This window comes from Trachinotus anak, unplaced genomic scaffold (genome assembly GCF_046630095.1).
Source record: "Trachinotus anak isolate AG129_WGS33_773 ecotype Australia unplaced genomic scaffold, CSIRO_AGI_Tana_v1 ptg000021l, whole genome shotgun sequence".
Classification (NCBI taxonomy): Eukaryota; Metazoa; Chordata; class Actinopteri; order Carangiformes; family Carangidae; genus Trachinotus; species Trachinotus anak.
The window spans coordinates 28,438,120-28,464,900 of NW_027273872.1; the positions used below are offsets into that span (position 1 = coordinate 28,438,120).

Genomic DNA, 26,781 nt, shown 5'->3' on the forward strand with positions numbered 1-26,781 from the left:
AGTCAGTGGTTCAGTGAGTTTCAAAATCCAGCAGTTAAAATGCCCGTGGACACTGGGATGAACAGGTTCCACTTACACATCGTAGACTTGGATAATTAATGTTTCCTACACTAGGAACACCAACAGTCTGCAAACTACACCTTCAGTGGTGCTCATTTTACACCAGTTTGATTTCTGCCTCAGTTCTGTTGTGTTCTACCAGTAAGAAACTGGTTATTAATACTTCCCACCTCAGTTTGAGTGGAAGGCGTCCAATCAGAAAGGAGAAAGAAGAGGTTTGTTTTTATATAAAGTAAATGAGAAGATCCTCTACATTCAGCTGAAAGAACCACAGAGACGCTTCATGGTGCATTTCATGTTGACCATTTATTTCATTTGTTTCAATTCCAGCTGAATACATTGGCTCACAGCACAGAAAGGAAGGCACCATATACACATATAAAACATTTTATCATAAAGTTATGATGATGAAATATGTGAAAAAAGTCTTTTATTCAGAAATATGAAAATGTTTTTGCTGGTAAAACAAATAATTCTGTTAATGATACAACTTTTTTAGATGAATTAATAAATAACTTTGACATCATTCAGAAGTAGCAGAGGTCACCCTGTGTGTGTGTGTGTGTGTGTGTGTGTGTGTGTGTGTGTGTGTATGTGTGTCTTCAGGGCTCAGACTTGGAGAAACACTGCAGTCCTGGCAGCCTCCAGCGACGAGTGCCGCCATGGATCCTCAGGTCCAACCACTCCTGCTGAGCAGCACCCAGAGCCAGACTGAGAACACAAACACAGACAGAGCCGTTCTCACTTGTGGCCCCAAACACATCGAGAACACAGAACCTTTAATGTTGCACACCATCACTGCCTCCACACAGGAAGCTGTACAACGTACCTTGGGGCGAGGTAGGACTCTCCGGGGGTGGAGGGGTCTACAGGAGGGAGGTCAGAGGTCATAACAGAGGGGTCAGCCAGAGTCAGGTCTTCACCCTCCACATAGCCCAGGTTGGTTATACTGCTCCCCACCGCTGCATCAGAGCTGTCTCTGTTGCTGGACGGACCTGAAGAGTCACACAGAGTCAACAGAGTCACTGCTTCCTTCAGGTGTCTTTCTGCTCACACCCACTCAGAGCTGGTTCCTGGTCATGATCCTGTCTAAAGACATACACCTGATTCAAAGGAAAACGTTTTCCGGCTGTTTCTCCTTTGATGTGTGAGTGAACAAAGTGTGTTAGAAACACAGCGTGGCTACACTTCACTGCTTCTACTGACTTCATCTGTGTTTCTTTAATAATGAATATGATCAGAGGGAAACTGCAGCGTTCCCTCGGCTGCTTCACACACGTCGTTTTTCTGTCGATCATAACCACTGAAACTAATTCATTCTTCTATAAATGCTGATTTTAACTGTAAGGAAACATTTTAGCCATCCACAGGTGGATCTGACTCTGCTCTGACAAAACCACAACACGATGCAGCTGTACCAGGTGGACTCTGGAGGTCCTGCTGTCAGGGGTCTGCTGAAATCCTGAATCCTGGAAGCTGATGCAGTCTGACAGAGAAGTGCAACATGGGAAATATAAACCCAACCCAAACCAAAAAGACACATGAATGGCTTCAGGACAGTTGTAGAGCTGAAATAACTTCAATCAGTGAATTCACAGAAAACCTATCAGCACCAACGTTTTAATTATTGATTCATTGTCCTTGATTAATCATCAGTTTTACAACATACATGTCTGTGAAAACAGCTGCTCCCTGAACATCCTCAGACCATCAGACACTGGAAAACAGGACATGAAAACAAAACCATTCATTAGTAGCCTGATTGCTAATGAAAATAATCGTGAGTTGCAGCCTTAACCCAAACCTCACGACCTGCAGCTCATTCATGGTTCTAGCACAGCTGCAGTGAGGGTCATGTACGAGCCCCGGCTCAGCTAAGACTAAGTCCTGATGATCCACAACAAGGGAACAGGTCTGAGTTCACTGGGTGTAAAATCACTTTGATGTTGGGCCACATGTGACCCAATGCAGATGTGGTCCCTGAGCCTGTGGGTCTGAGAGCACAGTGATACTCACAGCAGCGTGTGAAGGGCTCCCAGGTTCTGGACTGCAGGTATGGTTTGGCCTGAGGCTGCTGGAGCAGACACACCACTGCTGAGTCCACCTGCTGAAAAACCCTGCAGACAGAGAGGAGGATTACACAGGTGAGGGACAGGTGGAGGTTCACTTCACCTTCCAGCAGGTCACCAGTCTGATGAAGAACATTTCTAAACTCCAGATCATTTCCAGTGCTTCTGTTTTGTGTTCTTATATTTGAGGAGGACTTGTTAACTGACTCAAACAGGTTCATCCAGTTCACATCAAGGTAAAACAGAGAACTGAGACTCTGAGTGTTCATGTCATGCGTCACATCTGTCAGGCATCTCATTAAACAGACAGAAAGATGGTGAGTTACTGAGAGAATGTCCAAACTGCAGCTCTCTACTGCAACAGCCTAACCTTCACCTGCATCAACCAAAAATCAGCTGACCTCAGAACTCAGCTGTCAGACTTTTACCAGGATCCAGGAGAAGTGACCACATCACACCGCTTTTAGCCTCCCTGCACTGGCTCCCAGTACGATTTAGAATTAATTTTAAGATCCTACTGTTGACTTTTAAAGCTCTTCACGGCCTCTCTCCATGCTATATATCTGACTTTTAACAGCATATGAACCAGCTCGTAGCCTGGGATCCTCGGGCAAAGATCTTTTGGTTGTTCCTGAGGCAAAGCTACAAACTAGAGCTGACAGAGCTTTCACAGTCAGAGCCTGAAACTCTGGAGCTGTCTGAGGAGATCAGCTCAGCAGAATCAGTGAGCTCTTTTAAATCTTTTTCTGAAAAAGTAGAGCCTTTTCTGATTTTACTTAATTCTATTGACTACTTTTACTTTTATAGACAACTTTTATTTTTTGGTTTAATTGAGTTTTATTGGTCACCCCATGGCTGGTGACACTGCTTTTGGTCCATCTCTACTGATACTAAGACACTTTAATTCTAATTATATTTCTGATTGCTTGTTTTTAATTGTTGCCTCATATGACCTGCATGTTTTATTTTGCTGCCTTGTGTAAAGCACTTTGTAATGTGGTGCTCTATAAATAAAGTTTATTATTATTATATTATTATTTCTCATGAGCTGAGACTTAATAAAGCAAAGTGTTTGTTTTGTCTGTTCAGATGAAGGGGCAGACAAAACAAACCTCTCTGGACTCAGGTGGATGTTACTGGGTTTACTTTCTCACACACAGAGCCAGGAATGGTTTTATTAATATCCTGATCATCGTCCTGCCAACCTTAACTGGTGTTCAGGAAGGGAGCAAAGGACACTGAGCAAAATATACAAGTTAGAAATATAATCCTTCATGGTCTGAAACCAGATGGCCAAGCGACGCTCCTACAAGAGTAAGTTTATTTTTCCTTTGTCTGGGGGTTTGTTTGATTTGTGTAATGTGAAATGCCTGTGGGGGCTCCTGTACTGTGCTACACTGAACTGTCCCAGGACAGATCAGAGCTGGTTTGTGTACGTGCTTTGTTACAAATAAACTTGCAGTGAGTGAAATTCTGAGAATCTCCGTTCACTAAATGAGTTGATTTTAATTCACCCATGTAGAGGATTTCTATGGTGCCTCAGTACAGCTTTAAAACCTGGGGTCTGCTGAGAAAAACCACCACAAACACTGTCTCTGAGGAAACAGGTCAGGTAAAAGGTGACGTACCGCAGGCTGAGCAGGCGCTGGTGGAGGTCAGCTGACAGACCGTATCTGTCCGACTGGATCAGCTCTCTGATGGAGTCAAAGTCCTGCTTCAGCTGGAGAGCTCCTTGCACACTGAGGAGGAACCACAGCACAACACAGCACAACAGCTCAGCAGCTGCGCCAGGTCCCAGTGCAGCACACTGAAGGACACACAGCCTGGTTTCACACCTCACACCACTACTTTGTTTTGTCCCCGTCCAAGAGTCAGACGTTGACAGAACAGTGTGTTATATATGTCATGATAGTACCTTAACCCTTCAGCTACAGGGGCAGAGCCTGGAGTTGGAGGGGACACTGTGGTTTTCCAGTGAACGATGCTGCAACCACAAACGTACCTGAATTTGATCCTCTGCCTCAGGATGTGCTCCATCCACGCCTCCAAGAATGCTGTCATCGTTACACTCAGAGCCTGGACGCGGGCGTCGTCAGACAACGGAGCCACGCCCTCTAAAACCTGACCAATCACAGTCTGAGCTGCCAGAGAAGCATACTCACTAGGGCTGCTGGGAAAACCTGCACCGTCAGAGAAACACACAGTCACCAACACACAGTGTAAAGTGTGTGAGCTTATGTTAGTGACATTGTGACCTGTTAATGGTCCCCACAGGGGCCTCACGCTGTGATGAGACAACCCCCCCGATGTCACCTCCTCTGGCTGCAGTGTTTCTCTGATACCTGGTCCCCTGATCAGGGACCAGACTGATCTGCCTCCAGCCCTGTTCTCAGCCCCTGCTTATGTTTCTCTGATGTCTGAGTGTTTTGCGTAAGTGTCTCTGACCCACACCTCTGCAGGTGTGATGAGAGTCAGGTGTCAGTACCTGTCCTGTGGCTGTGTCTCCAGTGAAAAGAGGAAGGCATCGTCTGTGCAAAGATCTCCCCTGACATCCTCTTGCAGTCACTGGAGAAGGTCTTCAGAACCAGAGAGGAGAAGGTCTGATGGACACAGAGCAGTGGCACGGGATCAGATGACAGCTACACTCTAGTTTGAATCATCTCAAATCTATGACAGAGGAAAGTGCAGCTTTCTGCTCCTGCTGCAGGACGTTCATCTCTCCAGTGACAGGAGGCGGATGTGAACTCAGCTGCTCCTGTTTTGACATGGACACGGCTGAGTTTATTCTTGAACTGATCATTTCTTTATCAGCTGACTTTGGTAAATGCTTCTTATCAAACACTGCTTGTATGGCGCTTTTCCAGTCTTATCGACCACTCAGTGCTTTACAGTGTGAGCAACATTCACCCACTCACACACACAGTCAGTCAGACAGCACTTCTACCATTTACACACACACACTGATGGAATCTAGGGTTCAGTATCTTGCCCAAGGACACTTAGTGGATGACCTGCTCTACCTCCTGAGCCAGAGCTGCTTTGTGGCTCGGGTCTCTCTGCCTCTGACCAGCTGTGTATCATGTGACCAACTTGTTCTGTAATCCACACAGTCCTAAACACTGGAACAGCGTCCTCACAACAGGACTGAGCTCAGCTCTCAGGGCTCTGCTGTGAGTCTTGTACGTAGGTCACCTGCAGCTCAGACGCCGCCCTGTCCAGTGCTTCCAGCTGCAGCCTCAGCAGGGGCTGGCTGTGGTCATGAAGAGCTGAGTGATGGTCACTGTCTGGTTTCATCATCAGGGACCTGGTCTGATGCACCAACACCTCCAATGACTCTCTCAGCTCCTGCAGAGACAAAGTGTGTTAGCACCATTAGCTTCAGTCAAGGTGGAGCTCAGAGGAATAACACACAGACAATGACTGATGGTATCGGACATTCATTGTGTTGTGGTCAGGCAGGTTTTCCCCTCTCTAGTTAACTTCAGAGGATCAGATCAAAACATGTCAACAGCCAAACTACTGACCAATGTAAAACAGAGCTTCTAATAAACAGAGGAGAGTTTATCACTAAATAACTCCATCAGAACTATTAGAGCTTAATCTGAACTGAACACAGACTCTTTGATCCACAGGATCCTGACAGTGATGAAGCTGTGACATGAACATTTCAGTCTCACTGACCTCATCAACTACTTCTCCCCACAAACAGTCTGAACTCACTTCGAGTGTTTAATCTGCATCACAGGTTCAGTTTGTTCATCATGAGACAGGAGAGAGAAACACTCAGAGACACTTCATGATAATTCATCATATTGTTTACATGAACATCACTTTATGAAGTCACTATAACTGAATTCACCTGCAGGTATCAGTCTTTCTTCTTTTATCATATTAATTCTTTATTCATTCAAACTCTTCCTCTCTCACATGAATATGCTACCTGGACAGGTAAACCGAGAGTCAACTGAACCAGGTCATAACCAGCTTCATGGTCCAGGCCTCTTTTTGTTCTGAGTTTGTCTGTGTGTGTGTGTCTGTAGCCTCACTGCGTGCAACACTAGATACAGTAGCCCCTCTGAGGAAGAAGGTAGTGAGTCAGAGAAGGCTAGCTCCATGGTACAACTCAGAAACACAAGCTTTAAAGCAAAATTCAAGGAAGCTAGAAAGAAGGTGGCGTTCTACTAACCTGGAAGAATCTCTAAAGGCTTGGAAAGACAGCCTATTGGCGTATAAAAAAAGCCTCCGTAAAGCCAGAACATCCTATTATTCATCATTGATAGAAGAAAACAAGAATAATCCCAGGTTTCTGTTCAGTACTGTAGCCAGGCTGACAGACAGCCACAGCTCTGTTGACCCATCTATTCCTTTAGCCCTCAGTTGCAATGACTTTATGAGCTTCTTTACAAATAAAATTGTCTCTGATAGAGAAAAAATTCACCATCTCCTCCCCACAGCTGACTCAGATGTACTGTCCACTGGTTTATATTTTGACTGTTTTCCTCCTGTAGATCTCTCTGAGCTCACTTCAACAGTTTCTTCATCTAAACCATCGACTTGTCTTCTAGACCCTGTTCCAACAAGGCTGTTCAAAGAAGTTTTTCCTTTAATCGACACCTCTATATCAAGTCTGATTAACTTATCTTTATCAACTGGTTATGTACCGCAGGCTTTTAAAGTTGCAGTAATTAAACCTCTACTTAAAAAGCCTACTCTTGATCCAGATGTTTTAGCCAATTATAGATCTATATCCAACCTCCCCTTTATTTCCAAAATCCTTGAGAAGGTTGTTGCAAACCAGTTATGTGATTATTTGCACAGGAATGGTTTGTTTGAAGATTTTCAGTCAGGTTTTAGAGTCCATCATAGCACAGAAACAGCTCTGGTTAAGGTTACCAATGATTTCCTCCTAGCCTTAGACAATGGACTTGTCTCTATACTTGTCCTACTAGATCTTAGTGCTGCATTTGACAGCATCGATCATAAGATTCTATTACAGAGATTAGAACATATGGTCAGCATTAAAGGAACCGCACTAAGCTGGTTTAAGTCATATCTGTCAGATAGACTCCAGTTTGTTCATGTTAATAATGACTCTTCTATCATCACTAAAGTCAGTCATGGAGTTCCACAAGGTTCTGTGCTAGGACCAATACTTTTCACTCTATATATGTTTCCTCTAGGAAACATTATTAGGAGGCACCAGATAAATTTCCATTGTTACGCAGAAGACACCCAGCTGTACTTATCCATGAAGCCAGGTGAGACTAACCAGGTAGCCAAGCTTCAGGTGTGTCTTAAGGACATAAAAACCTGGATGACCAGTAATTTCTTACTCTTAAATTCAGACAAAACTGAAGTTATTGTAATTGGCCCAAAACACCTCAGAGATACACTATGTGATAATATACTGACTCTGGATGACATCACCTTGGCCTCCAGTGCTACAGTCAGAAACCTTGGTGTCATTTTTGACCAGGACTTGTCCTTTACTTCACATATAAAGCAAGTCTCTGGGACAGCCTTCTTCCACCTGCGCAATATTGCTAAAATCAGACCCGTTCTGTGTCTAAAGGATGCTGAAAAACTAGTTCATGCATTTGTTACCTCAAGACTGGACTACTGTAACTCTTTATTGTCAGGATGTCCCAAAAATTCAGTAAAAAGCCTCCAATTGATCCAAAATGCAGCAGCACGAGTACTGACAGGAACTAGGAAACGGGATCACATCTCTCCTGTGTTAGCTTCTCTGCATTGGCTCCCTGTAAAATCCAGGATAGAATTTAAAATCCTCCTCCTCACCTACAAAGCCATTAATGGTCAGGCACCATCGTACCTTGAAGAGCTTATAGTTCCCTATTTTCCCAATAGGACACTTCGCTCTCTAAATGCAGGTCTCTCTCTCTCTCTCTCTCTCTCTCTCTCTCTCTCTCTCTCACTATTAACCACTGTTATCTGTCATTATTATTGATAACACCATTACCTATACAGCTGTTCCTGGTCTCTCTCTCTCTCTTTTCTCTCCTCCCCCTGAGCCCGGTTCTGTTGGAGGTTTCTTCCTGTTAAAAGGGAGTTTTTCCTCCCCCTTGTCGCCAAGTGCTTGCTCTTTGTGGGAACTGTTGGGTTTTTCTCTGTAACAAAGTAAGGTCTTGACCTCACCCTGTAAAGTGCCTTGAGATAATGTATATTATGATTTGGCGCTATACAAATAAAACTGAATTGAATTGAATTGTGTGTGTGTGTGTATGGCTCTGCTGTGTCCTCTCCTGTCTCTGTCTTTGTCTCTGTCTCTCTCTCTGACTGTGTCTCTATCTCTGTCTCCTTCACTGTCTCTGTCTGTCAGCTGACCTGCCACAGTCTTTAAGTTTAAAATAAAATCAAACTACTTTTAAACCAAGACTTGTCTTGTTGCCTGTGTTCTGCTTTTTGGTTTCCATGGTAATGCTGATGATAACGACACCATGATATAACACTAACAGCTTTATCCTCTATCTGAAGTGAGGTGTCAATACTGCAGCACATTTATGCCTCCACAGAACAAACCAGCTCCTGTAATGTGATGCTTGATCCTCAGCTGGTTAGAATAACAGTCTGCTGTGAGGAGGAACCCACCTTCAGGTCCCCCTGTGTGATGAGCAGGAACTTGTTGAGGCTCCACGAGGAGAGGAACTGGTAAGCCTTGGACACGACCCAGACTGTCGACAGCTGCACTGTGGCCAACACCAGGCTGGCAGAGTGTCTGTGGAGGGTGAGGAGGTGGGGGGAGCCTGGGGGGAGAGAGGGAGAGACGGAGGACAGTTTGTCAGTAACTGTCTGACATGATGATAAAACATGGACTGTTTTTCTGGCGTGTATCAGGTGATGAAGACTGTGTCCTGGTGATGAAGATCATGATGGAGCTGATAACACACAGCTCCAGCCAGTAGTCTTTTTACCTTCAAGTCTCAAATCGAGTCACAAGTCCTCATTCCTGTAACTTGACTCTGACTCCAGTCCAGGTCTTAAGTCTCAGGTCTAACACTGGTCTCTGAAGTGAATCCACTCTAAACAGCGTCCACGCTGTAGCACAGGCTATAGATACGTCTGTTAGCCTGGGAGTCCCTGCACATCATCAATGTGACTGCTTAGAAAATTTGCAAATACTACACTGTTTGCCTGTATTTGTCCATGGGAGCTAACCACACACACACACAAACACTGACCCTTCTGTCAGATACATACCTGTCTATTTACATATAAAGAGGGGGGGTCAAGATCAGATCACAGGTGATCACTGAAACACATTTTAAAACAGGTCCTGACTTTTACCTGAGCTCCTGCTGTTTGAGAGCTGGCAGCACAGAGACGACAGGAGAGGAGGGATCAGCAGCAGGAAGTGCTCCATGGTCCCTGAGATCATCTTAGATGATGACATCACAGAGTGGCTACTGTCTGAGAGGCACTTATCCTTCAGAGCTGAGCCTAAACTTCTGCACATCACTGAGGATAGAGGGACAGTGTGTGAGAGACATCATGACAAAATACTGCAACATAAAGAGTTACAGAGGAAAAAACTGTAGTTAAGATTTATCAATAAAACACCTTGATGAAAAATCTGCAACATTCAGTCTTAATGAGGGTGAGGCTTTACAATCTGCTAATAATCAATGACCCAAATATAAAAACAACAGAGTAGTCTGTGTGTGTGTGTGTGTGTGTGTGTGTGTCTACTAACCATAGTCCCACTGAGCATGTGCTGTACTGACTAAGAGATTCAGACTGAAATCCTCCAGCGTGGCCCTGCACTCCTTTGGAACCAGATCTAAAAGAGACAGCACAAAAACCCACAAACTACATGTGTTATATAAGAAGCTCAACAGCTGTGTGTGTGTGTGTGTGTGTTTCATGTAGAGTAAATAAACGTTCATATGAACACTGGACATGGTGTACAGAAAGGAAACAGTAACTAATTGATGAGACAGAGGTGAGCAGATGAATGAAAGGTCGTGTCTGCTGCAGTTACAGGTGACTGAGACATACTGTTCACATGACATCGTCTCCTGACCTGTATGTGAAGCTCGGCTGATCTGGTGCAGGATCTGGAACCTTCTGTGGGGGTCTTGGAGGTTGATGCTCTCTGCAGTGTTTAGTCCTGCGGGGACAAACATCTGCAGCCACAAGGCCTTGCTGCAGAGAGTCCACAGCAGGATGCGGTACTGTCCAATCAGATCAGCAAACACTAACGACTGACCAAGGTCCAACCACTGGACCGAGTGAGGCCGAACACAGTCCGGCTCCACTGTGGTCCCCTCTAGTTCCACAGTCTCCTCTCTCTCTGGGTCTCTGTCCCTCTGAAAACCTGAGCTGAGGGACACAAACAGTTACAACAGAGGGCCCTGCTACCTGCAGCTGTCAGTGTGTCACTTACAGAGCATCACAACGCAACATTCAGGCTGGACAATGTGACAACAGAGCACATTTCTAGCCACATACCTGGTGGATCTGCTAAGATGTGTGAAACTGAACCACAGTCAAGGCAAGACTGAGGCCTTAGGCCCACATCAACACAACAGTGGCTGGTTAATTTGGACTTTACCTGCCACTGGCTTCCTGCCTGGTCGTCACTTCCAGTTCAGCCCACTCCTGAGCTTCTTCCTTGCTCTGGTCCTTGTTCAGGTCTGTGCTCAGTCTATTGATCTCCACAGAGTCAGCTGCATTAGTGATTGGAGCTGTTACAGTCAGAGGGTCAGTCTGTCCATCTGTTGTTGTATTTGGCAGCAGCTGTTCAGCTGGAGCCTCTGGTGGAGACGTGTGTGAAACCAGTGGAACCAGCACGTCACTGGAGGAAACCAGCAGCTGAAAAAGTAGCTCTACTGAAGAACGCTGCTGCTGGCAAACAGCTGACAGGGGCGGGGCTGAGAGATGGTGGGAAGAGTCTGACAGGGGGGAGATGGTCTGTGGTGGAGGTTCACAGTTTTCTACACTTGGCTGGGCTGAGGTCTGGGGTCTGTGAGTTTGGCACCGGCTGGTTGGGTCTTTGTTGGACCTGTCTGGTCCATGTTGGACAGAGGTTGATTTGGCTGATACAGGATGGTGGTTCTCAGTACTTTCCAAACGAAGCTGCAGAGCGGGCTGATGAGCCACAGAGAGGAGAGGAGATGACATAAGGTAGGTGTCCTGCAGCTGCTCCCAGGTCCAATCAGATCTCAGTGTGCCGGTCCCACAGCTGACAGTGGGATTAGCAGAACTGATGTAAGCCTCATGGCTGTGGTGGACCTGACAGACCTGGTGAATCTGAGCAGAGGCCCAGCTCTGCAGCTGCTTGGCTGCCACTTCTGCATGATGCACTGCTACAACCACTGTCAGCTGTTTGACTGAGAAGGCAGCAGGGTGGTGCGCTCTGCTGTGAGGAAGACCAGGACTCAGTGTGGAGTAATGTACTTGGTGTAGTACTGCAGTTCTCAGCTGGGTGGCGCTGTGCTGCGCTCTCTGCTCCTCCACTGCCTGGTTATACATGTCCATACCAGCTAGAATATCCTCCAGGACTTCTTGTGGTACAGAGTCCAGCTCAGTCTGGGCCACAGCAGACAGGATGACAGTCACATAGTGCTCCATCAGGACCAGCGCCTGCAGACCAAGAGAGTCCAGAGTCTGTTTGACTTCCACCAGCAGCCTGGTCTGCTGGACTAGAGCAGGTCTCAGGAAGTGGTCTGACTGGACTTTGGAGAACAGACAAGACCAGTGGTTGAGATGGACCCGGAGCTCCTGACTCAGTGAACCAAGACTGAACCTCAATGAAGACCAGCTGGACTTGGTCTGGAAAAGAGAGGAGAGAAATGTGATGATACAAGAGCTGGTGGAGAACAGGAGAGTCAGCGCTGATACCAGGATCACGCTTCACTCTTACTCTTTAAATATGTGTTTTAACATATTTTATAAAAACCTCTTTCCAGGTTTTCCGAAGAAGCCAAAGGTCAGATTTTGTCGAAACACAAGCAGCCAGGATGAAATAAATATAACTGAGTCAAAACACTGATTTAGAATCAACAGCTATCTAATGGAAACCATCGCACAGCTGATGTCAGATAACTGTTAGCAGAGCATCTCTGTCTGTCTGTCTGTCATATCTCTACAACCACAGGATGGACTGACATGATCCCAATGCTGCTACTGCTCTGATGAAACTGGCAGGTTCATATTTTCTCCTGTGAAACATCTCAACATCTGCAGACCTACACGTTACCCAGATGAGGGATTTTCATGGTGTAGTTGGTTTATAGCCTAACATGAGCTGCTGATTGTATTTAGGCTTCAAACATCATAAAGTAGAGTCATTAGTTAAGATTATCCTGCTGAACTAAACCTGTCAGGATCAGAAACTGTTGATTATCAATGAGCTTATTTTCTGTAATAATCCAACAGCAAGAGGAGAAATCTGGAACTAAAACACATCATCCCTGCAGCTCTTTAATCATGAAATGAAGAGTTATTTTCTTTCACTGGCTGCGGTGCCTGTGAAGCTCTGATCTACTGGAGCAGTTTCACTGAACAGTCCTGAAACTTCACACAGTATCACACAGTAATGTTATAGCAAACACACTCCTTTGAGAGGAAACACATCTGTGTGACATAAACAACATTTGGACACTCCTTACTGATACAAAGACAGTACATGTTTAACACACTCCAGCTGTTTTCTTCTTCCTGGAGGCGGGACTTACTTCAGCTTCCCTCACAGAGATGATAATGTTAAATATTATTGAGATATGAGTCGCCTGACGAAATGTTGTAATAAGTTATTAACCATCATCTCTGCTGCTACAACTGGAAACACTGTAATGTAACTAAACTGAGGGTGAATTATGACATTAAATTATCTGGATTTCTGTATAAATTTGTCATAAATATGATTAGATGATCTTCATCAGAGTTACAAACATGAACAAACACAATCTATGACTAATAACAATTGTGTTGTTCTTGTCCACATTAAAAACATGATTCAAACACTCACAGTGTGTCTGAAACAGTGTGAAAAGCTGCCTGGAGTCAGGATTATCAGACCTGGACTCAGTGAGTCCAGACTGGAGGTTGTGGGTCAGAGACACTTTGACTTAAAAAGAGGAACATCAGCTGATGCGAAGCAGGCCTCACAGCAAAGATGATGATGAGGCTGAAAGTGTCAGAGTTCAGATCTTCATCAGTCCGCAGTCAGACAAACTGTCTATAGATGGAGATGATTCAGGTGTGTGTATCAGATCCAGAGGAGGACTAAGTCCAGCTGAAAGATTCAGCTCAATGCAGATGCTTTCAGACAGCTGAAATGAATCATTGGAGCTGGTTCATGAGTCCACCACACACACATCATGGAGCATGGAGTCCTGTTGCCATGGACACCACAGAGGAAGCTGCTGCATCACTGACCTCCACATGGACACATTTGATGGACTGATGAGACTGAGGGTGAACTGTGAAGAACATGCAGCTCTGTGTGGTGTAAACAGGTCTCTGCAGACCAACATGAAAACCTCCTCCCACAGGTGGAGCAGGTGGAGGAGCATCAGGTTCTGGACCTGGACAGCTCCACATCATGGTTTATCAGGGTCTCTTCAGGATCATGTCAGGGTGACTGTCCACCTGCTGAAGCTCAGGAGAAGCTGCTGATGCAGCAGACAATGATCCTAAACATCAGAGTAAATCCACCTTCTGGAGTGGTCCAGTCAGAGCCCAGACCTGGATCCAGTAGAGCTGCTGTGGACTGAGCTCAGAGCTGCTCAGAATGTATAAATGTAGATGCATCCATGTCCATCACAGCTGTACAAAGCCACAATCCAGCACATGCTCAGCTCCAGACACACACGCTGTTTCACATCACACAGAGGAACCTAATTAAATGTTCACATCACTTCTAAACTGTGTGAGACATTCCTGCATTCAGGCTCACCTGGATAGGCGTCAGGTGTGGTCTCTTCAGCTGCTCCTCCAGTAGGTGGCTCACTCTCGATACGTACGCTGCAGCAAGGCGAGCCCTCCTGGTGTACTCGTGTATGAAGAGCAGCAGGGATCGCTGCTCCAGGAGTCGCCACAGAGTCCGGTAGTGCCCCTGCAGGGAGGAGGAGGGTACGAGGAGAACTCCACCCTCTGCAGGGAGGCCTTTAACACACACCTGATGGAAAAGAAGGAAGAGGAGGGAATAGGTCAGCTGATGTAACAACTGCTATCACCTTTATAGATCCAGAGAGCAGTAGTCATTTGCACCTGTTGATGGTGCACCCCCTCCAACTCACCTGGGGAGACCCCACCTGTGCGCCGTCGACCAGCTGCCATTGTGGTCCCACAGTCAGAAGAGCCTGTTGCAGACGCAGCAGACGAGCAGAGGACCGGGTCACCAGGTTGTGTGCAGCCACAAAATGTCCTTCCTCTGCGTCCTCGTCCTGACTGCGGCCGTGGAACAGCCACTTCAGACTGGGATTAAAGGTGGTCCGGAGTAAGGTCTCTGCCCGCTGTAGGGAGCGGGAGATGGAGCTCTGTGACCACGAACCTGGAAGGATCCAACATTAACAGAAGCAGTGCAGAGACTGAAAGAGACAGCTGACAAACATGAGATCATCTGCATTAATTTAAATGGAAACAGAGAGTTCACAGGTTAAATAGATGGTTTTAAATATGGATTTTCTCTATTGTCTGTATCCCATAGCCATGTCTTTTATTTTGGGAGCATTATTTCTTCAATTGTCTCTAACTATTGATCCCAGAGGGGAGATCTGACACCAACCCCGCGAGTCCAGCCACCACCTCCAGACCACCAGCTTCTCCTCCCCCACTTCAGCAGGGGCCCTGGCACCTCAACAACTAGCCACATCAGAACCCCCCTCCTCCTCCCCTACCAAAGGAACGTCTCTCTCTATCCTGGAGAGAGATGTCAACAGGCTTTTTAAGAAGCAGAACCCCCGCAAAGCAGCCGGTCCTGACTCTGTCTCTCCATCATCCCTGAAGCACTGTGCTGATCAGCTGTCTCCGGTGTTCACGGACATCTTCAACATCTCACTGGAGACCTGCCACGTGCCAGCCTGCTTCAAATCCTCCACCATCATCCCTGTCCCCAAAAAACCAAGGCCCACAGGACTAAATGACTACAGACCCATTGCCCTGACCTCTGTGGTCATGAAATCATTTGAGCGCCTTGTCCTGTCCCACCTCAAATCCATCACTGACCCACTCCTGCACCCCCTGCAGTTCGCCTACAGAGCCAACAGGTCTGTAGATGACGCCGTCAACATGGCTCTCCACTTCATCCTCCAGCACCTGGACTCCTCAGGGACCTATGCCAGGATCCTGTTTGTGGACTTCAGCTCTGCCTTCAGCACCATCATCCCGGCTCTGCTGCAGGACAAGCTCTCCCAGCTGAGAGTGCCTGACTCCACCTGCAGGTGGATCACCGACTTCCTGTCTGACAGGAGGCAGTGAAGCTAGGTAAGCATGTGTCTGACTCCCAGACCATCAGCACTGGATCCCGGCAAGGCTGCGTTCTTTCTCCTCTGCTCTTCTCCCTGTACACCAACACCTGCACCTCCAGCCATCAGTCTGTCAAGCTCCTGAAGTTTGCAGACGACACCACTCTCATTGGACTCATCTCTGATGGCGATGAGTCTGCCTACAGGTGGGAGACTGAGCGTCTGGTGACCTGGTGCAGGCAGAACAACTTAGAGCTAAACGCTCTGAAGACAGTGGAGATGATAGTGGACTTCAGGAAAAACCCAGCCCCACCCACCCCCATCATTGAGTCCATCCTCACCTCCTCCATCACCATCTGGTACGCTGCTGCCACAGAGAGGGACAATAACAGACTGCAGCGTATCATCCACTCTGCTGAGAAGGTGATTGGCTGCAATCTTCCATCCCTCCAGGACCTGTACACCTCAAGGACTCTAAGGCGTGCAGGGAAGATTGTAGCTGACTCCTCCCACCCTGGACACAAACTGAGTCACTCCCCTCTGGCAGGAGGCTGCGGTCCTTCAGGACCAAAACCTCTCGCCACAAAAACAGCTTCTTCCCGTCTGCTATCAGCCTCATCAACAAGGCTAGAGAGCCCCACCGTCACTGATCCCCCTGATCCTCAATTGCACCAATCACCAGCACAAATTCCTTGTATGTGGAAACATACTTGGCAATAAAACCGATTCTGACTCTGATTCTGATTCACATGTTACAGCTGTATAACACACCTGTAATATTGTACATAAGTCCAATATGGCGGCAATGATGATGTACGATCCAGCAGCCAACACAGTGTCTAAACACACACTGTGTGTGTGTGAGGCTGTTGTTATAGTAACAAATACAAACACTGGTAGACGGATTAACTCTGAGAGTCCTACATGAAAACAAATGAAGAACATATAATAAGGCCCTGCAGGGTGTGAGGGGATGAATCCAGGGCCCAATCCCAGTGTCCACCCTCATGGACTTCCCTAAGTCTCTGAGGGTTTAGGTCTGTCCCACTGTAAAACCATTGAGTCCATGAGTCCATGAGAACTTTCTGTAACTCCACATTTCTGCAAACTTAGCCTGAGGGAGTTATTCAAGGTCCATAGCATTGTGATGTTAAACACTGAGTTACCATGGTTACCAGGTGATGCCCAGAAGGGTAAACAAACGGTTAACAAACAAGCATGAAAGGAACAAACACACACATGACAAGAAAAAAGAAGGTTGGATGTGAGTATAACACAGAGCTCAGTGGGGACTCACAGCCTGAACTGTGTGTAGTTATCTGTCCTATGATGATGATGGTGATGATGATGATGATGATGATGATGATGAATCTGCTTTCATCAGATCTGATCAGCTGAGTTTGTGAGGGTTCAGGACTGAGGGGGGGCATTGGGGATGGGCCCAGGTAAATATAGATCAATCAGAGAAGGCACTTCCTGTTGGATGTCTGATGTTGCATGTGTGTCATTTCCTGTTAGTGTTCTATGATGATGAGTATGTAGTAGATACTGTGTAGAATTAGTGTGTTGTGTGGATTTGGGGCAGAGCTCATCAGTACTGATACTGACTGCTGCTGCTGTCACATGTTCATACCATTAGTGGTCACATCCTCTGTCAGCAGGCATCTCCTCTGAAACACAGGAAGGAAAACATATTATGACTTTGTTTAGTAATTTAGCTCTTGAATATCACTAAAACCTTGAATATAAGGTTTCTGTTGGACAGCATCGTGGTGCTGTAACACACCACAAAGCCCAGCAGACAATGCTGAACTCACGGGCCTGATCAGAGCACAGACAATGTGAGAACTTAAACCTGCAGTGTGGAGTGTTTGTCTCCCCCTCTGGCGGTGAGAGGAAGTACACAAACACTGATGTCCTTTACATTAAGCAGGGAGTTTGTTAGAGCTGGGGAAGTCGTTGTGTTGTCTGTATGGACAAGGTGAACACATCTGGAGGGTAGCAGACAGCTGTCCCAGACTTTTTCTCTGTGTCCCCTGTACAACAGAGTACAAAATGCGGAAGGTTCCTGTGTGAAATATGTGGGGAGAAACCTTCAGCATGTTGTACTGCTTTGAATGGGGGACACAAAATACAAGTCAGAGAAATAATGCAGCTGTCTGTCCAGTGCTTAACTGAGCCGGCTCTGTACCAGCTGGTCTCTAACTATGTTCAATGGGTTTATCAGAGTGTTTTCACTGAAACCGCTTGTTAATGGACACCAGTAATCTGTGCAACCATGCAAACAAATCTATGAATTAGTTAGAAGATGATAAAAAGCTGAGTAGAGAGGTTAGGGTAATAAGGTTTAAGAAAAAAAATTGTACTTTGAGTTCTGGACAAATTTAACAACTAACCTGCTCCTTTTCTGGACAGAAAGACTCAGAGTGGTCCCAGTCTGGGAGAGAGAGACAGAGAAATCAGAATCAGAATATTTCATTGATTCCATGGGGAAATTAGGTTACGTTCGAGCTGCTCTCTCAGGGATGAAAATGTAACAGCAAAGAATAGAGAACAACATAAAATTAAAGAGGTAAAGATTTTTTTATCTTTATTTTTATCTTTATTTTTTGTACTAACTTCATCTTTTTTGATGAAGTTAAAACAAGAAAATATAAACATTAAATGTAAAAATATGTTCTTATACTATAATAAACAAATATACAATATAAATATAAATGCAACAACATTGCACAGTTTAAAATTGCACTTGTCAACAAAGAATCATCACCAACAATCATCAGACAACATGAAGAAAACAACACTATCACCAGTTTCACCAGTCACCGCGGTGATCTCAGTAATCCAGTTAACAAATGTGTTTATAGGCCAATGTTAAATCACACCCAACAGGCTTCTCTACTTCACAGTAACGTCCGAATGGATGTGTGGAGTGGTGTGTGTGTGTGTGTGTGTGTGTATCACCTGCTGTCAGACCAGGCTCTCCTCCAGGATCTCTCAGTGTCTCTGGGTTGTTGTGATCCATCCCAGAAGAAGCAGCTGAGCTGTGAACATGCAGCCTGGACAGTGTCAGAGCTCTGTGCTGCTTCACTTCACTATTTCAGTTTTATTCCTCTGTTTTCTCATATCCCATCACACTTCACTTCTTCACTCCGTTTTCTTCTGACTTTACAGACTCAGACTTCACATTGAAAACATTCAATGAACTTCAAGTTCAAATGAACCACTTCCACAAACACTCACGGGAGCCATCTTCCTCTGTGTTGGCCGGTGTGTACAGGGGCTCTGTTTCAGTAATGAAGGTCAGGCTTCTACTTGTGGTGTATTAGTTTTACACAGCTGCAGACTCTTTATGAACAGTCGGTGGCTGCAGAGCTACGTCGGTCTGAACGCTGCTCATGTGGGAGCTGAGCTGAGCTGAGATCGAGTGGCACAAAATAGACGTTTTCACCATCTCATGATTCTCACTCAGCAGCAGAAGTGGCGTCCCGGCGTCCCGGCGTCCATCCCCGGTGCCCCCTGACAGACCCGCCCAGACCCTGACCCGGGGTACTCCTGTTCAGACTCCAACATTACTGTGTTGAATGGAGCCGGTCAGTGTCGGTGTGTACAGTCCCGCGGATCTGCTCATGTTTATCAAACTGAATCTTATTATTGACTTAGGCCTTTCTTAAGACGGACGCGTTAATCCACTGTAGGAAGTGAGGTTTAAAATAGCATCTTCTGCTAGCGATCCCGGAAAACTCAGTGTGGCAGGAGCCAATCAGGAGACAGCGTCCCCGGTCGTTACGGAGGAAGGAGGCGGAGTCTTGTGTAAGAAAGGTCGCCAGGGCTGTTTCCATGAAACATCATGTATAGCTGTTCATGGCAGGATAAACCAGATGATAAACTTTTCACTCTCTGTTGTATTTCTCTAATTTATGTCAGAATTTTTTAACCAGCAGCAAATGAAAGGTTAAAGTCTCAGCGATAAATAAATATGTTTTAATGTGAACAAAATAATGATAAAACTAGGCGATTTGTGATTAAAGTCATGTTGTGCATTTGGACCTTACGGGGTTAGCCTAAGCCTCAATTTTCATTTCATTTTTGTCTAATTGGTTGGTAATGTTAAGGAAACAGCGACATATAAATATAAACACACTATGAAAATGTTTATACTTACTCTTACTTCAGGATTACAAGACTGTGATGACCAGAAAGTTACAGCAATTTTCTTAAAGGGGCAGTGGCCTCTTTTTTTATATTCTTTTTTATTTGATTTTTTTTTAAACTGTATACTTGTTTATACATTTGGTCATTCTGATGAATTGTTTACGTTTGTTCATGCCTGTTCATATGTACAATGTTCATGTGCATAAAAAAAACGAACTAAATTTTTAGTTATCAGGAAGCTTTAGTTTGTAGTTTTAGTAATTTGATGCCATTAAATTGAAATGTTGCCCTCAACAAAAAAGTTAGTGACATTCAGATGTTTGATGACGAGGTCAATGAAAACGTTAATTTTAATGTTACATTTTTGTTTGTGTAACCTTCAAAGGACCACCTTCAATTAGCTGTGTGCCATCCCTGAAGGATTAACCATGGTGCTGTTGCTGATAATGTTGCTTCTTTCTGATAATGGAGCTGTTACTGATAATGTTGCTGGACGAATGTATCTGCTCAAGCAGCATCGGCGCTGTCCCAAACAGATCAGTCCTAACTGTAGCCTCCTGCCGCCAACTGCCCTCAAACACCACCCACCTCCGACGGGCCTGTTTAATTTGCATGTGTATGCGCCCCTTCCGGTCACCTGACCTGCTGGGTCGTTCGGAGCCGCGCGTCTTTCAGTGTTGGCGGGTGTTTGTAGACTGTGAGACACAGCAGATCTTCTCAGCTGACCACAGAGACACTTCACGGTCCCACATCCTCAGTATTATCCAGAAAATGTCCGAGTGGACCAGAGGCAGACGACGTGACGCTCACAGCGGCCAACACGACGAAAGGTACGTCTAGACGTAGTCTGACCCGCTGCTAGCAGCGTCACTGCGAGCTGCTGTCCTGCCTTTGTCCGCCGGATCAGAGGCTTTGTTAGCGTCGCTCAAAGTCTTGTTTCCAAACATTACCTCGTACACGTCTTACTACATAACACGTCTGGTAATGTGTGTGAGGCTGTTTCTATAACTAGTTTCTATGACACCTTGCCTGTGCCGGCTTAGCTCGTGTGGTTAGCTTCCTATTTAGCCCAGCAGGAGCCTGGTTCCTGCGGCGGGTATTGTTAGATGGTTCGTGGCGGGGGAAGAAAGAGGCGGTAAAGACTGTCAGCAGTGTGTTGTGTTGTGCTTTGTCATGTATGCAGAGAGCTGAGAGCGTTTTAAGTAGGTCCACAACTAACACAGTGAGTGAAATCACCGGTTTGCTGACTAACTGGTACAACCGAGCTCAGGCCCCAGCAGACTCAGACAACAGGTGGATAATGGAGGGACACAGCCGGTCAGAACAATCGGAAGTAGGTCGTAGATGGCGGGAGAATCCCTCAGGATGAAGATTGTTCTTCTGATAAACAACAGAAAGCTGATTTAAGTATGACTACAGCTAAACCCAGTCTGTGTCCGTGTTTGTCTAAAAGATATTTAGTCGATTTAAAATCAAAAACTGCTGTTGTGACGGTGCAACAAGTCGTCAGACCCAAACCTAACCTCACTGACAATTAGCTGATCAGGACACACACTCGCACACATACGCAGCCATGGCTCTAGATTTATAATAAGAGAATATTGAGATTATAATGATTTTAGATGAGAACATGCAGGTTCCTGCACAGTTTAATTAAGACACAACAAAAGTTTGTAGACTGAAAAAAGAACCAATCCATGTAGTTTGAGATACTGTGAACAAAAGATATAAACTCAACCAAAAGATTCAAATTGAGTTTTTTTTAATGTGATGTTATGTTTGGAAACTTTTAGCAATAAACTGAGTTTTGCTTAATGTTGTTCGTGATATTAAAGCTGCCTTTTAAGAGATTTTAGAAAGGTTTCTGTGATGATCAGGGAGAAGTCTCTAGCATGTCCACTGGAGACTCCACCAGTCATGCAGCAGCTTCACAGGTGGTGTGGTCCGACTCGGTGCTGGTATGTGGGTATAAACCTGCCGTTGGACGTCTATTCCAGGTGGCGTTCTCCCCTTCTGCTTCCCCTGTCTGTTACTGTTTTCAAAATCCTCTTCACTACAGGAAACCACAACAACTTCTGAGCTACTACACACTGAAAATGACACGTTTTTATGGAAATGTGCATCATGCAATCACACAGTCAGCAAACGTCTTTGTTTAATAAAAGGTGCTCATCTCCTCATGTGCAAATGTTCAACCAAAACAAGCCAGAGGAATTTTCCCCTGTAGCAGAATGATGCGGGTGCAGTCAGATCACTCTCCAGCACGGACAGTGCTGTGGAGACAGGTCTGGGTTTGTGAGACTCATGCTAGTCTGACCACATCCATGGGTCGAATGTATAAGTTTTCAAAGGGCAGAAAGACTGTGGAGCTCAGTGTAGAACAGATGACGCCTCTAACACAGCAACATGTATAAAATCAGACTTATGTCCAGGATTCTGTTGCCCCAGTGCATTGTGGGAGGAGTCCCAAAACACCCACTGATTTACACATTTTGCCTTTTGTTAAATAAGAGGATACCTTCCTCCACCCTGGATCCTCAAACCCCTCTAACCACCTGGATGAACAAATCACTCTATCTGCTGCACAATGATGAAGATGTTTAACCTGGTTCACAAGTTGCAGCTGTTTTCTGTCCAGGCAGCTGGAGGACGGCCATCTTTGTTTTGATTCAGAAACATTAGCATTACTAGCTGTAGCTAGTTATAAATTAAATTACAGAACCAGGGGTTACAGGTAGTGTGCATACTAGTTCTGTATCTGGTACTCTATATAAGCAGTTGGGTTATTGATGTGTTTGTAATGAAGAGCTGTTGAAATATAACTGAATGTCTGATTGTGTGTTAAATTCCAGTCTTTCCTGTGTCCTCCCTGTAGGAGCTCTGGCCCATCTCGGTGGTCCCACTGCAGGAAGAGAGGGGTGGATGGAAGCCTGCGGGCCAACAGAGAGGCAGAGGGTGGTGACAGGGAGAACGGCAGCCACAGACACTCTGACAACAGACACGCCAGGTAAGATCATACACCCACTGCACAAGTAGATTGACATTTATATGTATGGAGTTTAAAGGACTACACAAATGTATCTATGCATTGATAAATGTCCAAAAGGCCTGTGACACAGAGTGAATTCCATCACAGATTTGGGGTCACACCGCCGTTGACCACCACACCTGCTGTAACTGTGGCAACAGATACTTCTGTCTCCCTCAGTGTGCTTATGTGGGTGTGTACCCTTGTGTTTGCTCCTCAGTTTCACCACTCCAGAGAGCGAAGGCCCCGTGTCTCGCTGCGGTCGGCAGGCTGACTGGGGCAGCCAGGTGGAGGATGATGAGATGAGGAGGGATGTACACAGAGACATGCAGCGGTAAACAAACTGCTTCTTTTGAGAGTTTTTCTCTCTGATGTAAGCTCACCCTCGAGGCTTCACTGACTGTGTGTGTGTCCTGTTCAGTTACAGGAGGAGGATACTGGGTGCAGAGGGTACCCAGAGAGAGCGAAGGACCTCCTCTGGCTCCTCTGGGAGGTATGTCACCTCCTCTATTTGTCTCTGTCTGACCATCACACTCAGGAGTTTCTTATTTTAGCTGTTAGGCTGAGCACATAATTTGCACATTCTGATTGTGTAAGCAAAGTAGGATATTTCCTGAGTGATATGTTTCCTCCAGGGGTAACAGTTGAACCGTTTGGTGGTTCCATCCATGTTGAATAGCAGCCTGTGGTGATTTTACTGTTTGACTCTGTATGTGTGAATGAGGCTAAAGATGTCTGTCTGCTGCAGCTGTGACTCCAGAGAGGGAGACAACATGGAGACAGATGAGGCTGTTCTGCTACGGCGACAGAAACAGATCAACTACGGCAAGAACACACTGGCCTATGACCGATATATCAAAGAGGTCCCAAAGTAGGTCCACACACACACACACACACACACACACACACACAGACAATACAGGCCTGAAACTATTATGAGCACATACAGCACTGGGCAAAAGTTTGTAAGGTAAAGTGATGTTACTTTCAACAATTAAAGCCATGAATTTCATTTAAAGTGCAGCAAAGAGTAAAAACCAAAATCAAGTCAGTATGTGGTTTGACCTAAGAAAGCAGAGTTGAAATCATTTTGTTCATCAGAGGTTGGTTAACAATCAGTTCAGCTGCTGCTTAGTGGGACGCGTCATGCACATGCACAAATGCACAAACACATGCCGAACTGTATCTGGTCCAGTCTGATGTTGGCTCGGCCTCAGGCAGCGAGCTGTGTGTCTGCTGCAGTGTTCATCAGCACAACACACTGAGCACAGACAGCTGTGCTTTATTTCTTCCTTGAATGTTGAGTAGGTGCGCTCGTTTTATCATTTGTGTAGCCCTTAAGGGCAGTCAGCAAACACACCTTTAGAGACACCACCTGCACACAGTTCTCCAGGTACTCTGCAGGTAAGTTGTTCCAGCGTCTTGGAGAACCTGCCTCAGTTCTTCAGTCTCAGTGTCTCTGTCTGTTCATGTGATCACACACTGACTCCATGCTGTTGAGATCAGGGCTCTGTGGGGGCCAGACCATCTGTGGCAGGACCTGGTAGAGAAGAGTCCGAACATGTAAAGAGTCTAAAACCTCTGCTCAGTACTGTGTGTGCAACATGAAACATCATAGTAGGAAGTAGCTCTTGTGCAGAGAAGGGCTACTGTGGAATAAAATATTTCAGTGATGGTTCCTGCCACAGAAGACTCAAGTGTTGAATAAGTAAAACTCTAACTCTTGTTTCCTTGTTTTCTTGCTCTCCCCTCGTCTCCAGACACATGCGTCAGCCAGGTGTTCATCCAAAGACTCCCAATAAGTTCAGGAAGTACAGCCGTCGCTCGTGGGATCAGCAGATCAAACTGTGGAAGGTCAAACTGCACGCCTGGGACCCCCCAACAGAGGACGGCCAAGATAAAGTCCTCGATAACATGTAGGAAAATATTTTCACTGTCTGACCAACAGAGCTCAGATATTTATTGTATATGACAGAGAAGCAGTAAATTCTGCCTTTTGAGAAGCTGCATCATAAAAATGTTCAGCATTTTTACTAGAATAATGGCTGAAATAAGTCATTAGTGTTATTACGATTATATTATTAATATAGTTGCAGATTATTTTTGTGTGGACAAATCAATTATGGGTCCACATATTTTCTTTAGAGCTTACACAAGATAAAGCTCATTCTGTGCACAGTGTCAGTCAGCTGCTGGTTATGCTGACGTGTTGCTTGTCCTCTGTTCCTCCAGTGAGGAGCTGGGTCTCGATGATGTAATGGACATTGAACTGGACTTCCCAACCCTCTCAGACTCCCAGAATGCCCCAGCCTCTGTTGCTACACACAGCCTTTCACTGGAGGTGAGTTAAATTCAGTGGAGATGTAGACACATACATGTAAAGCTCAGACACAAACACACACACGGTTTTGACTGCAGGAGAAACAGGAACCCTCCTGTTTAAGAGACTTGGACCTGATGTGTCAGGACAGGTGTTTCAAAAACTATGGCAGGTGATTGGATGATGCTTCTGATGACGAACAGTTGCTTCTTGCTGTTGTCACACCTACGACACACCCTTAGCTCCCAGAAGCTCCTCCCTCAGAGGATGCTGATTGGTTCAGCCACAGCCCAATAGCTTGGAGCCTGCTAAGATGGATTCATCTAGCTGCCTCACAAGGTTGATGAATCTGAACCTTTGAAAAACTTACAACTCTACATCTGCACAGATTTTCAGTGATGAAATGTTGAAGGAAAACTGTTTTGGTTAAAGCTGTTTGGTCCAGTGTTCGGTTCACATGAATCACCATGACAACCTTTGTCAGAGCAGTGCAGGTTATCTAAACATGCAAAAAGCCTCATTTGCCTACAGGCAAATACACAGTTTAACATGTGGACATTATTGGATAATGGATAAATGAAATCAGCAACTGCTTTTAAATTTAACACGACTGAACTCTAATGACTGTGTCAGCTTTGTATCACATGACGTGCAAGTGAAACCTCCCAGGTCACTATCGGAGATTAGATTTATTATGTTCCAACAGCATTGTGACATTTCCCTGTCAGACAGAAGCTGTTATTAGATGAAGACTGGTGAAAAAACAGGAGGAGAAACAACAGACAAGACATGCAATCCTTCTTATCTATTTTATCTTAATGTGTGGCTCATGTGTGGGTTCTATGTGTAACCTGTGTTGTGGGGACCTGATTGCAGCAGAGATGTGACTGAGACCTGGGGTAAACCTGTCTGTGCTCTCTCCTCAGGGTGAGGACTGTCTGGGTACTCCAGTTAAATTACAGAAGACAGAAGAGCCGGACAAGGCGTAGCTCATCACCCAACACATTCACACTCATCTCATCTGGTTCAGCTGTTTCCCTGCACAGCCCATCATGTTACCCAGAATGCCTCTTTTCCAGGTACCAGCTACTTGACCTACTCAAGGTGACGCCCCATGTGCACAGCTTGACAGTGCTGTGTGTGTGTGTGTAACAGCTGGTTGTTGTTGGTTCAGCACTGTAACATGTTTAGTTTTCTTTTTCCTTTGACCTTTGACCCCCATGTTGGGGCTTTGTCCAGATGATTAATCTGCTCAGGGAGTCTTCTTCTACTGCAAGAGTTTCCAGTTGCCTCAGCTGATGGTAAAACATCCCCTGACTGTAAGAAGGGACTGAGCTCCAGGTTCTCTGAACAGTGTAGAGGAGACAGACAAACCAAGGTCTTTTCCTTTTAATCATTCATATCAACCAGAATTAGTTTTAAACACTGAAGAGCTGTACTTCAGTGATACTGGGCTGTGATTTGTTTTTACATGGGTTGTTTTTTAATACTAATGTTAGTGTTTCTTATTGCTGTTTGCTTCATGGTGAAGACTTTCAAATAAAAAAAAATTGAACCTTGAGTCTCATTGTGTTTGGGTCGTTACTCTTCCTGTTGTTTGGACACAGAGCTACTGATGTGTGTCAGCTCTGCTCAGGTTCACTGTGGGATCACTCAGCCCATCAGTGCTCAGTGTATACGGCTGCTGAACTAACATATAGTGTGAGGTGCAGATTTACA

General features: G+C 45.5%; 2 protein-coding genes across 3 annotated transcripts; one reads left to right on the top strand and one right to left on the bottom strand.

The window, feature by feature from the left end:
* Positions 1–347: 347 nt before the first annotated feature.
* ccdc142 (coiled-coil domain containing 142) lies at positions 348–19,863 on the bottom strand. The gene is made up of 17 exons (XM_071506649.1): positions 18,524–19,863; positions 17,956–17,996; positions 17,193–17,229; positions 14,393–14,646; positions 14,050–14,271; positions 10,702–11,921; positions 10,171–10,469; positions 9,841–9,927; positions 9,435–9,605; positions 8,739–8,893; positions 5,322–5,474; positions 4,615–4,729; positions 4,132–4,309; positions 3,758–3,868; positions 2,077–2,177; positions 890–1,055; positions 348–771 (listed from the first exon to the last, which is right to left on the bottom strand). Exons 1-17 carry the CDS (start codon positions 18,582–18,584, stop codon positions 663–665), a joined length of 3,480 nt encoding a protein of 1,159 aa, XP_071362750.1. The 5' UTR covers positions 18,585–19,863; the 3' UTR covers positions 348–662.
* A 454-nt stretch (positions 19,864–20,317) lies between these two features.
* slbp (stem-loop histone mRNA binding protein) lies at positions 20,318–26,623 on the top strand. Of its 2 annotated transcripts, none has more exons than XM_071506651.1 (8): positions 20,318–20,544; positions 22,590–22,721; positions 22,963–23,076; positions 23,164–23,235; positions 23,491–23,613; positions 24,503–24,658; positions 24,975–25,083; positions 25,989–26,623. In XM_071506651.1, the coding sequence occupies exons 1-8, from the start codon at positions 20,327–20,329 to the stop codon at positions 26,049–26,051; spliced, it is 987 nt and encodes a 328-aa protein (XP_071362752.1). In that variant the 5' UTR covers positions 20,318–20,326; the 3' UTR covers positions 26,052–26,623. The 2 variants fall into 2 exon arrangements, with proteins under 2 accessions (XP_071362752.1, XP_071362753.1); XM_071506652.1 differs by having other exon boundaries at positions 23,170–23,235.
* Positions 26,624–26,781: the final 158 nt, after the last annotated feature.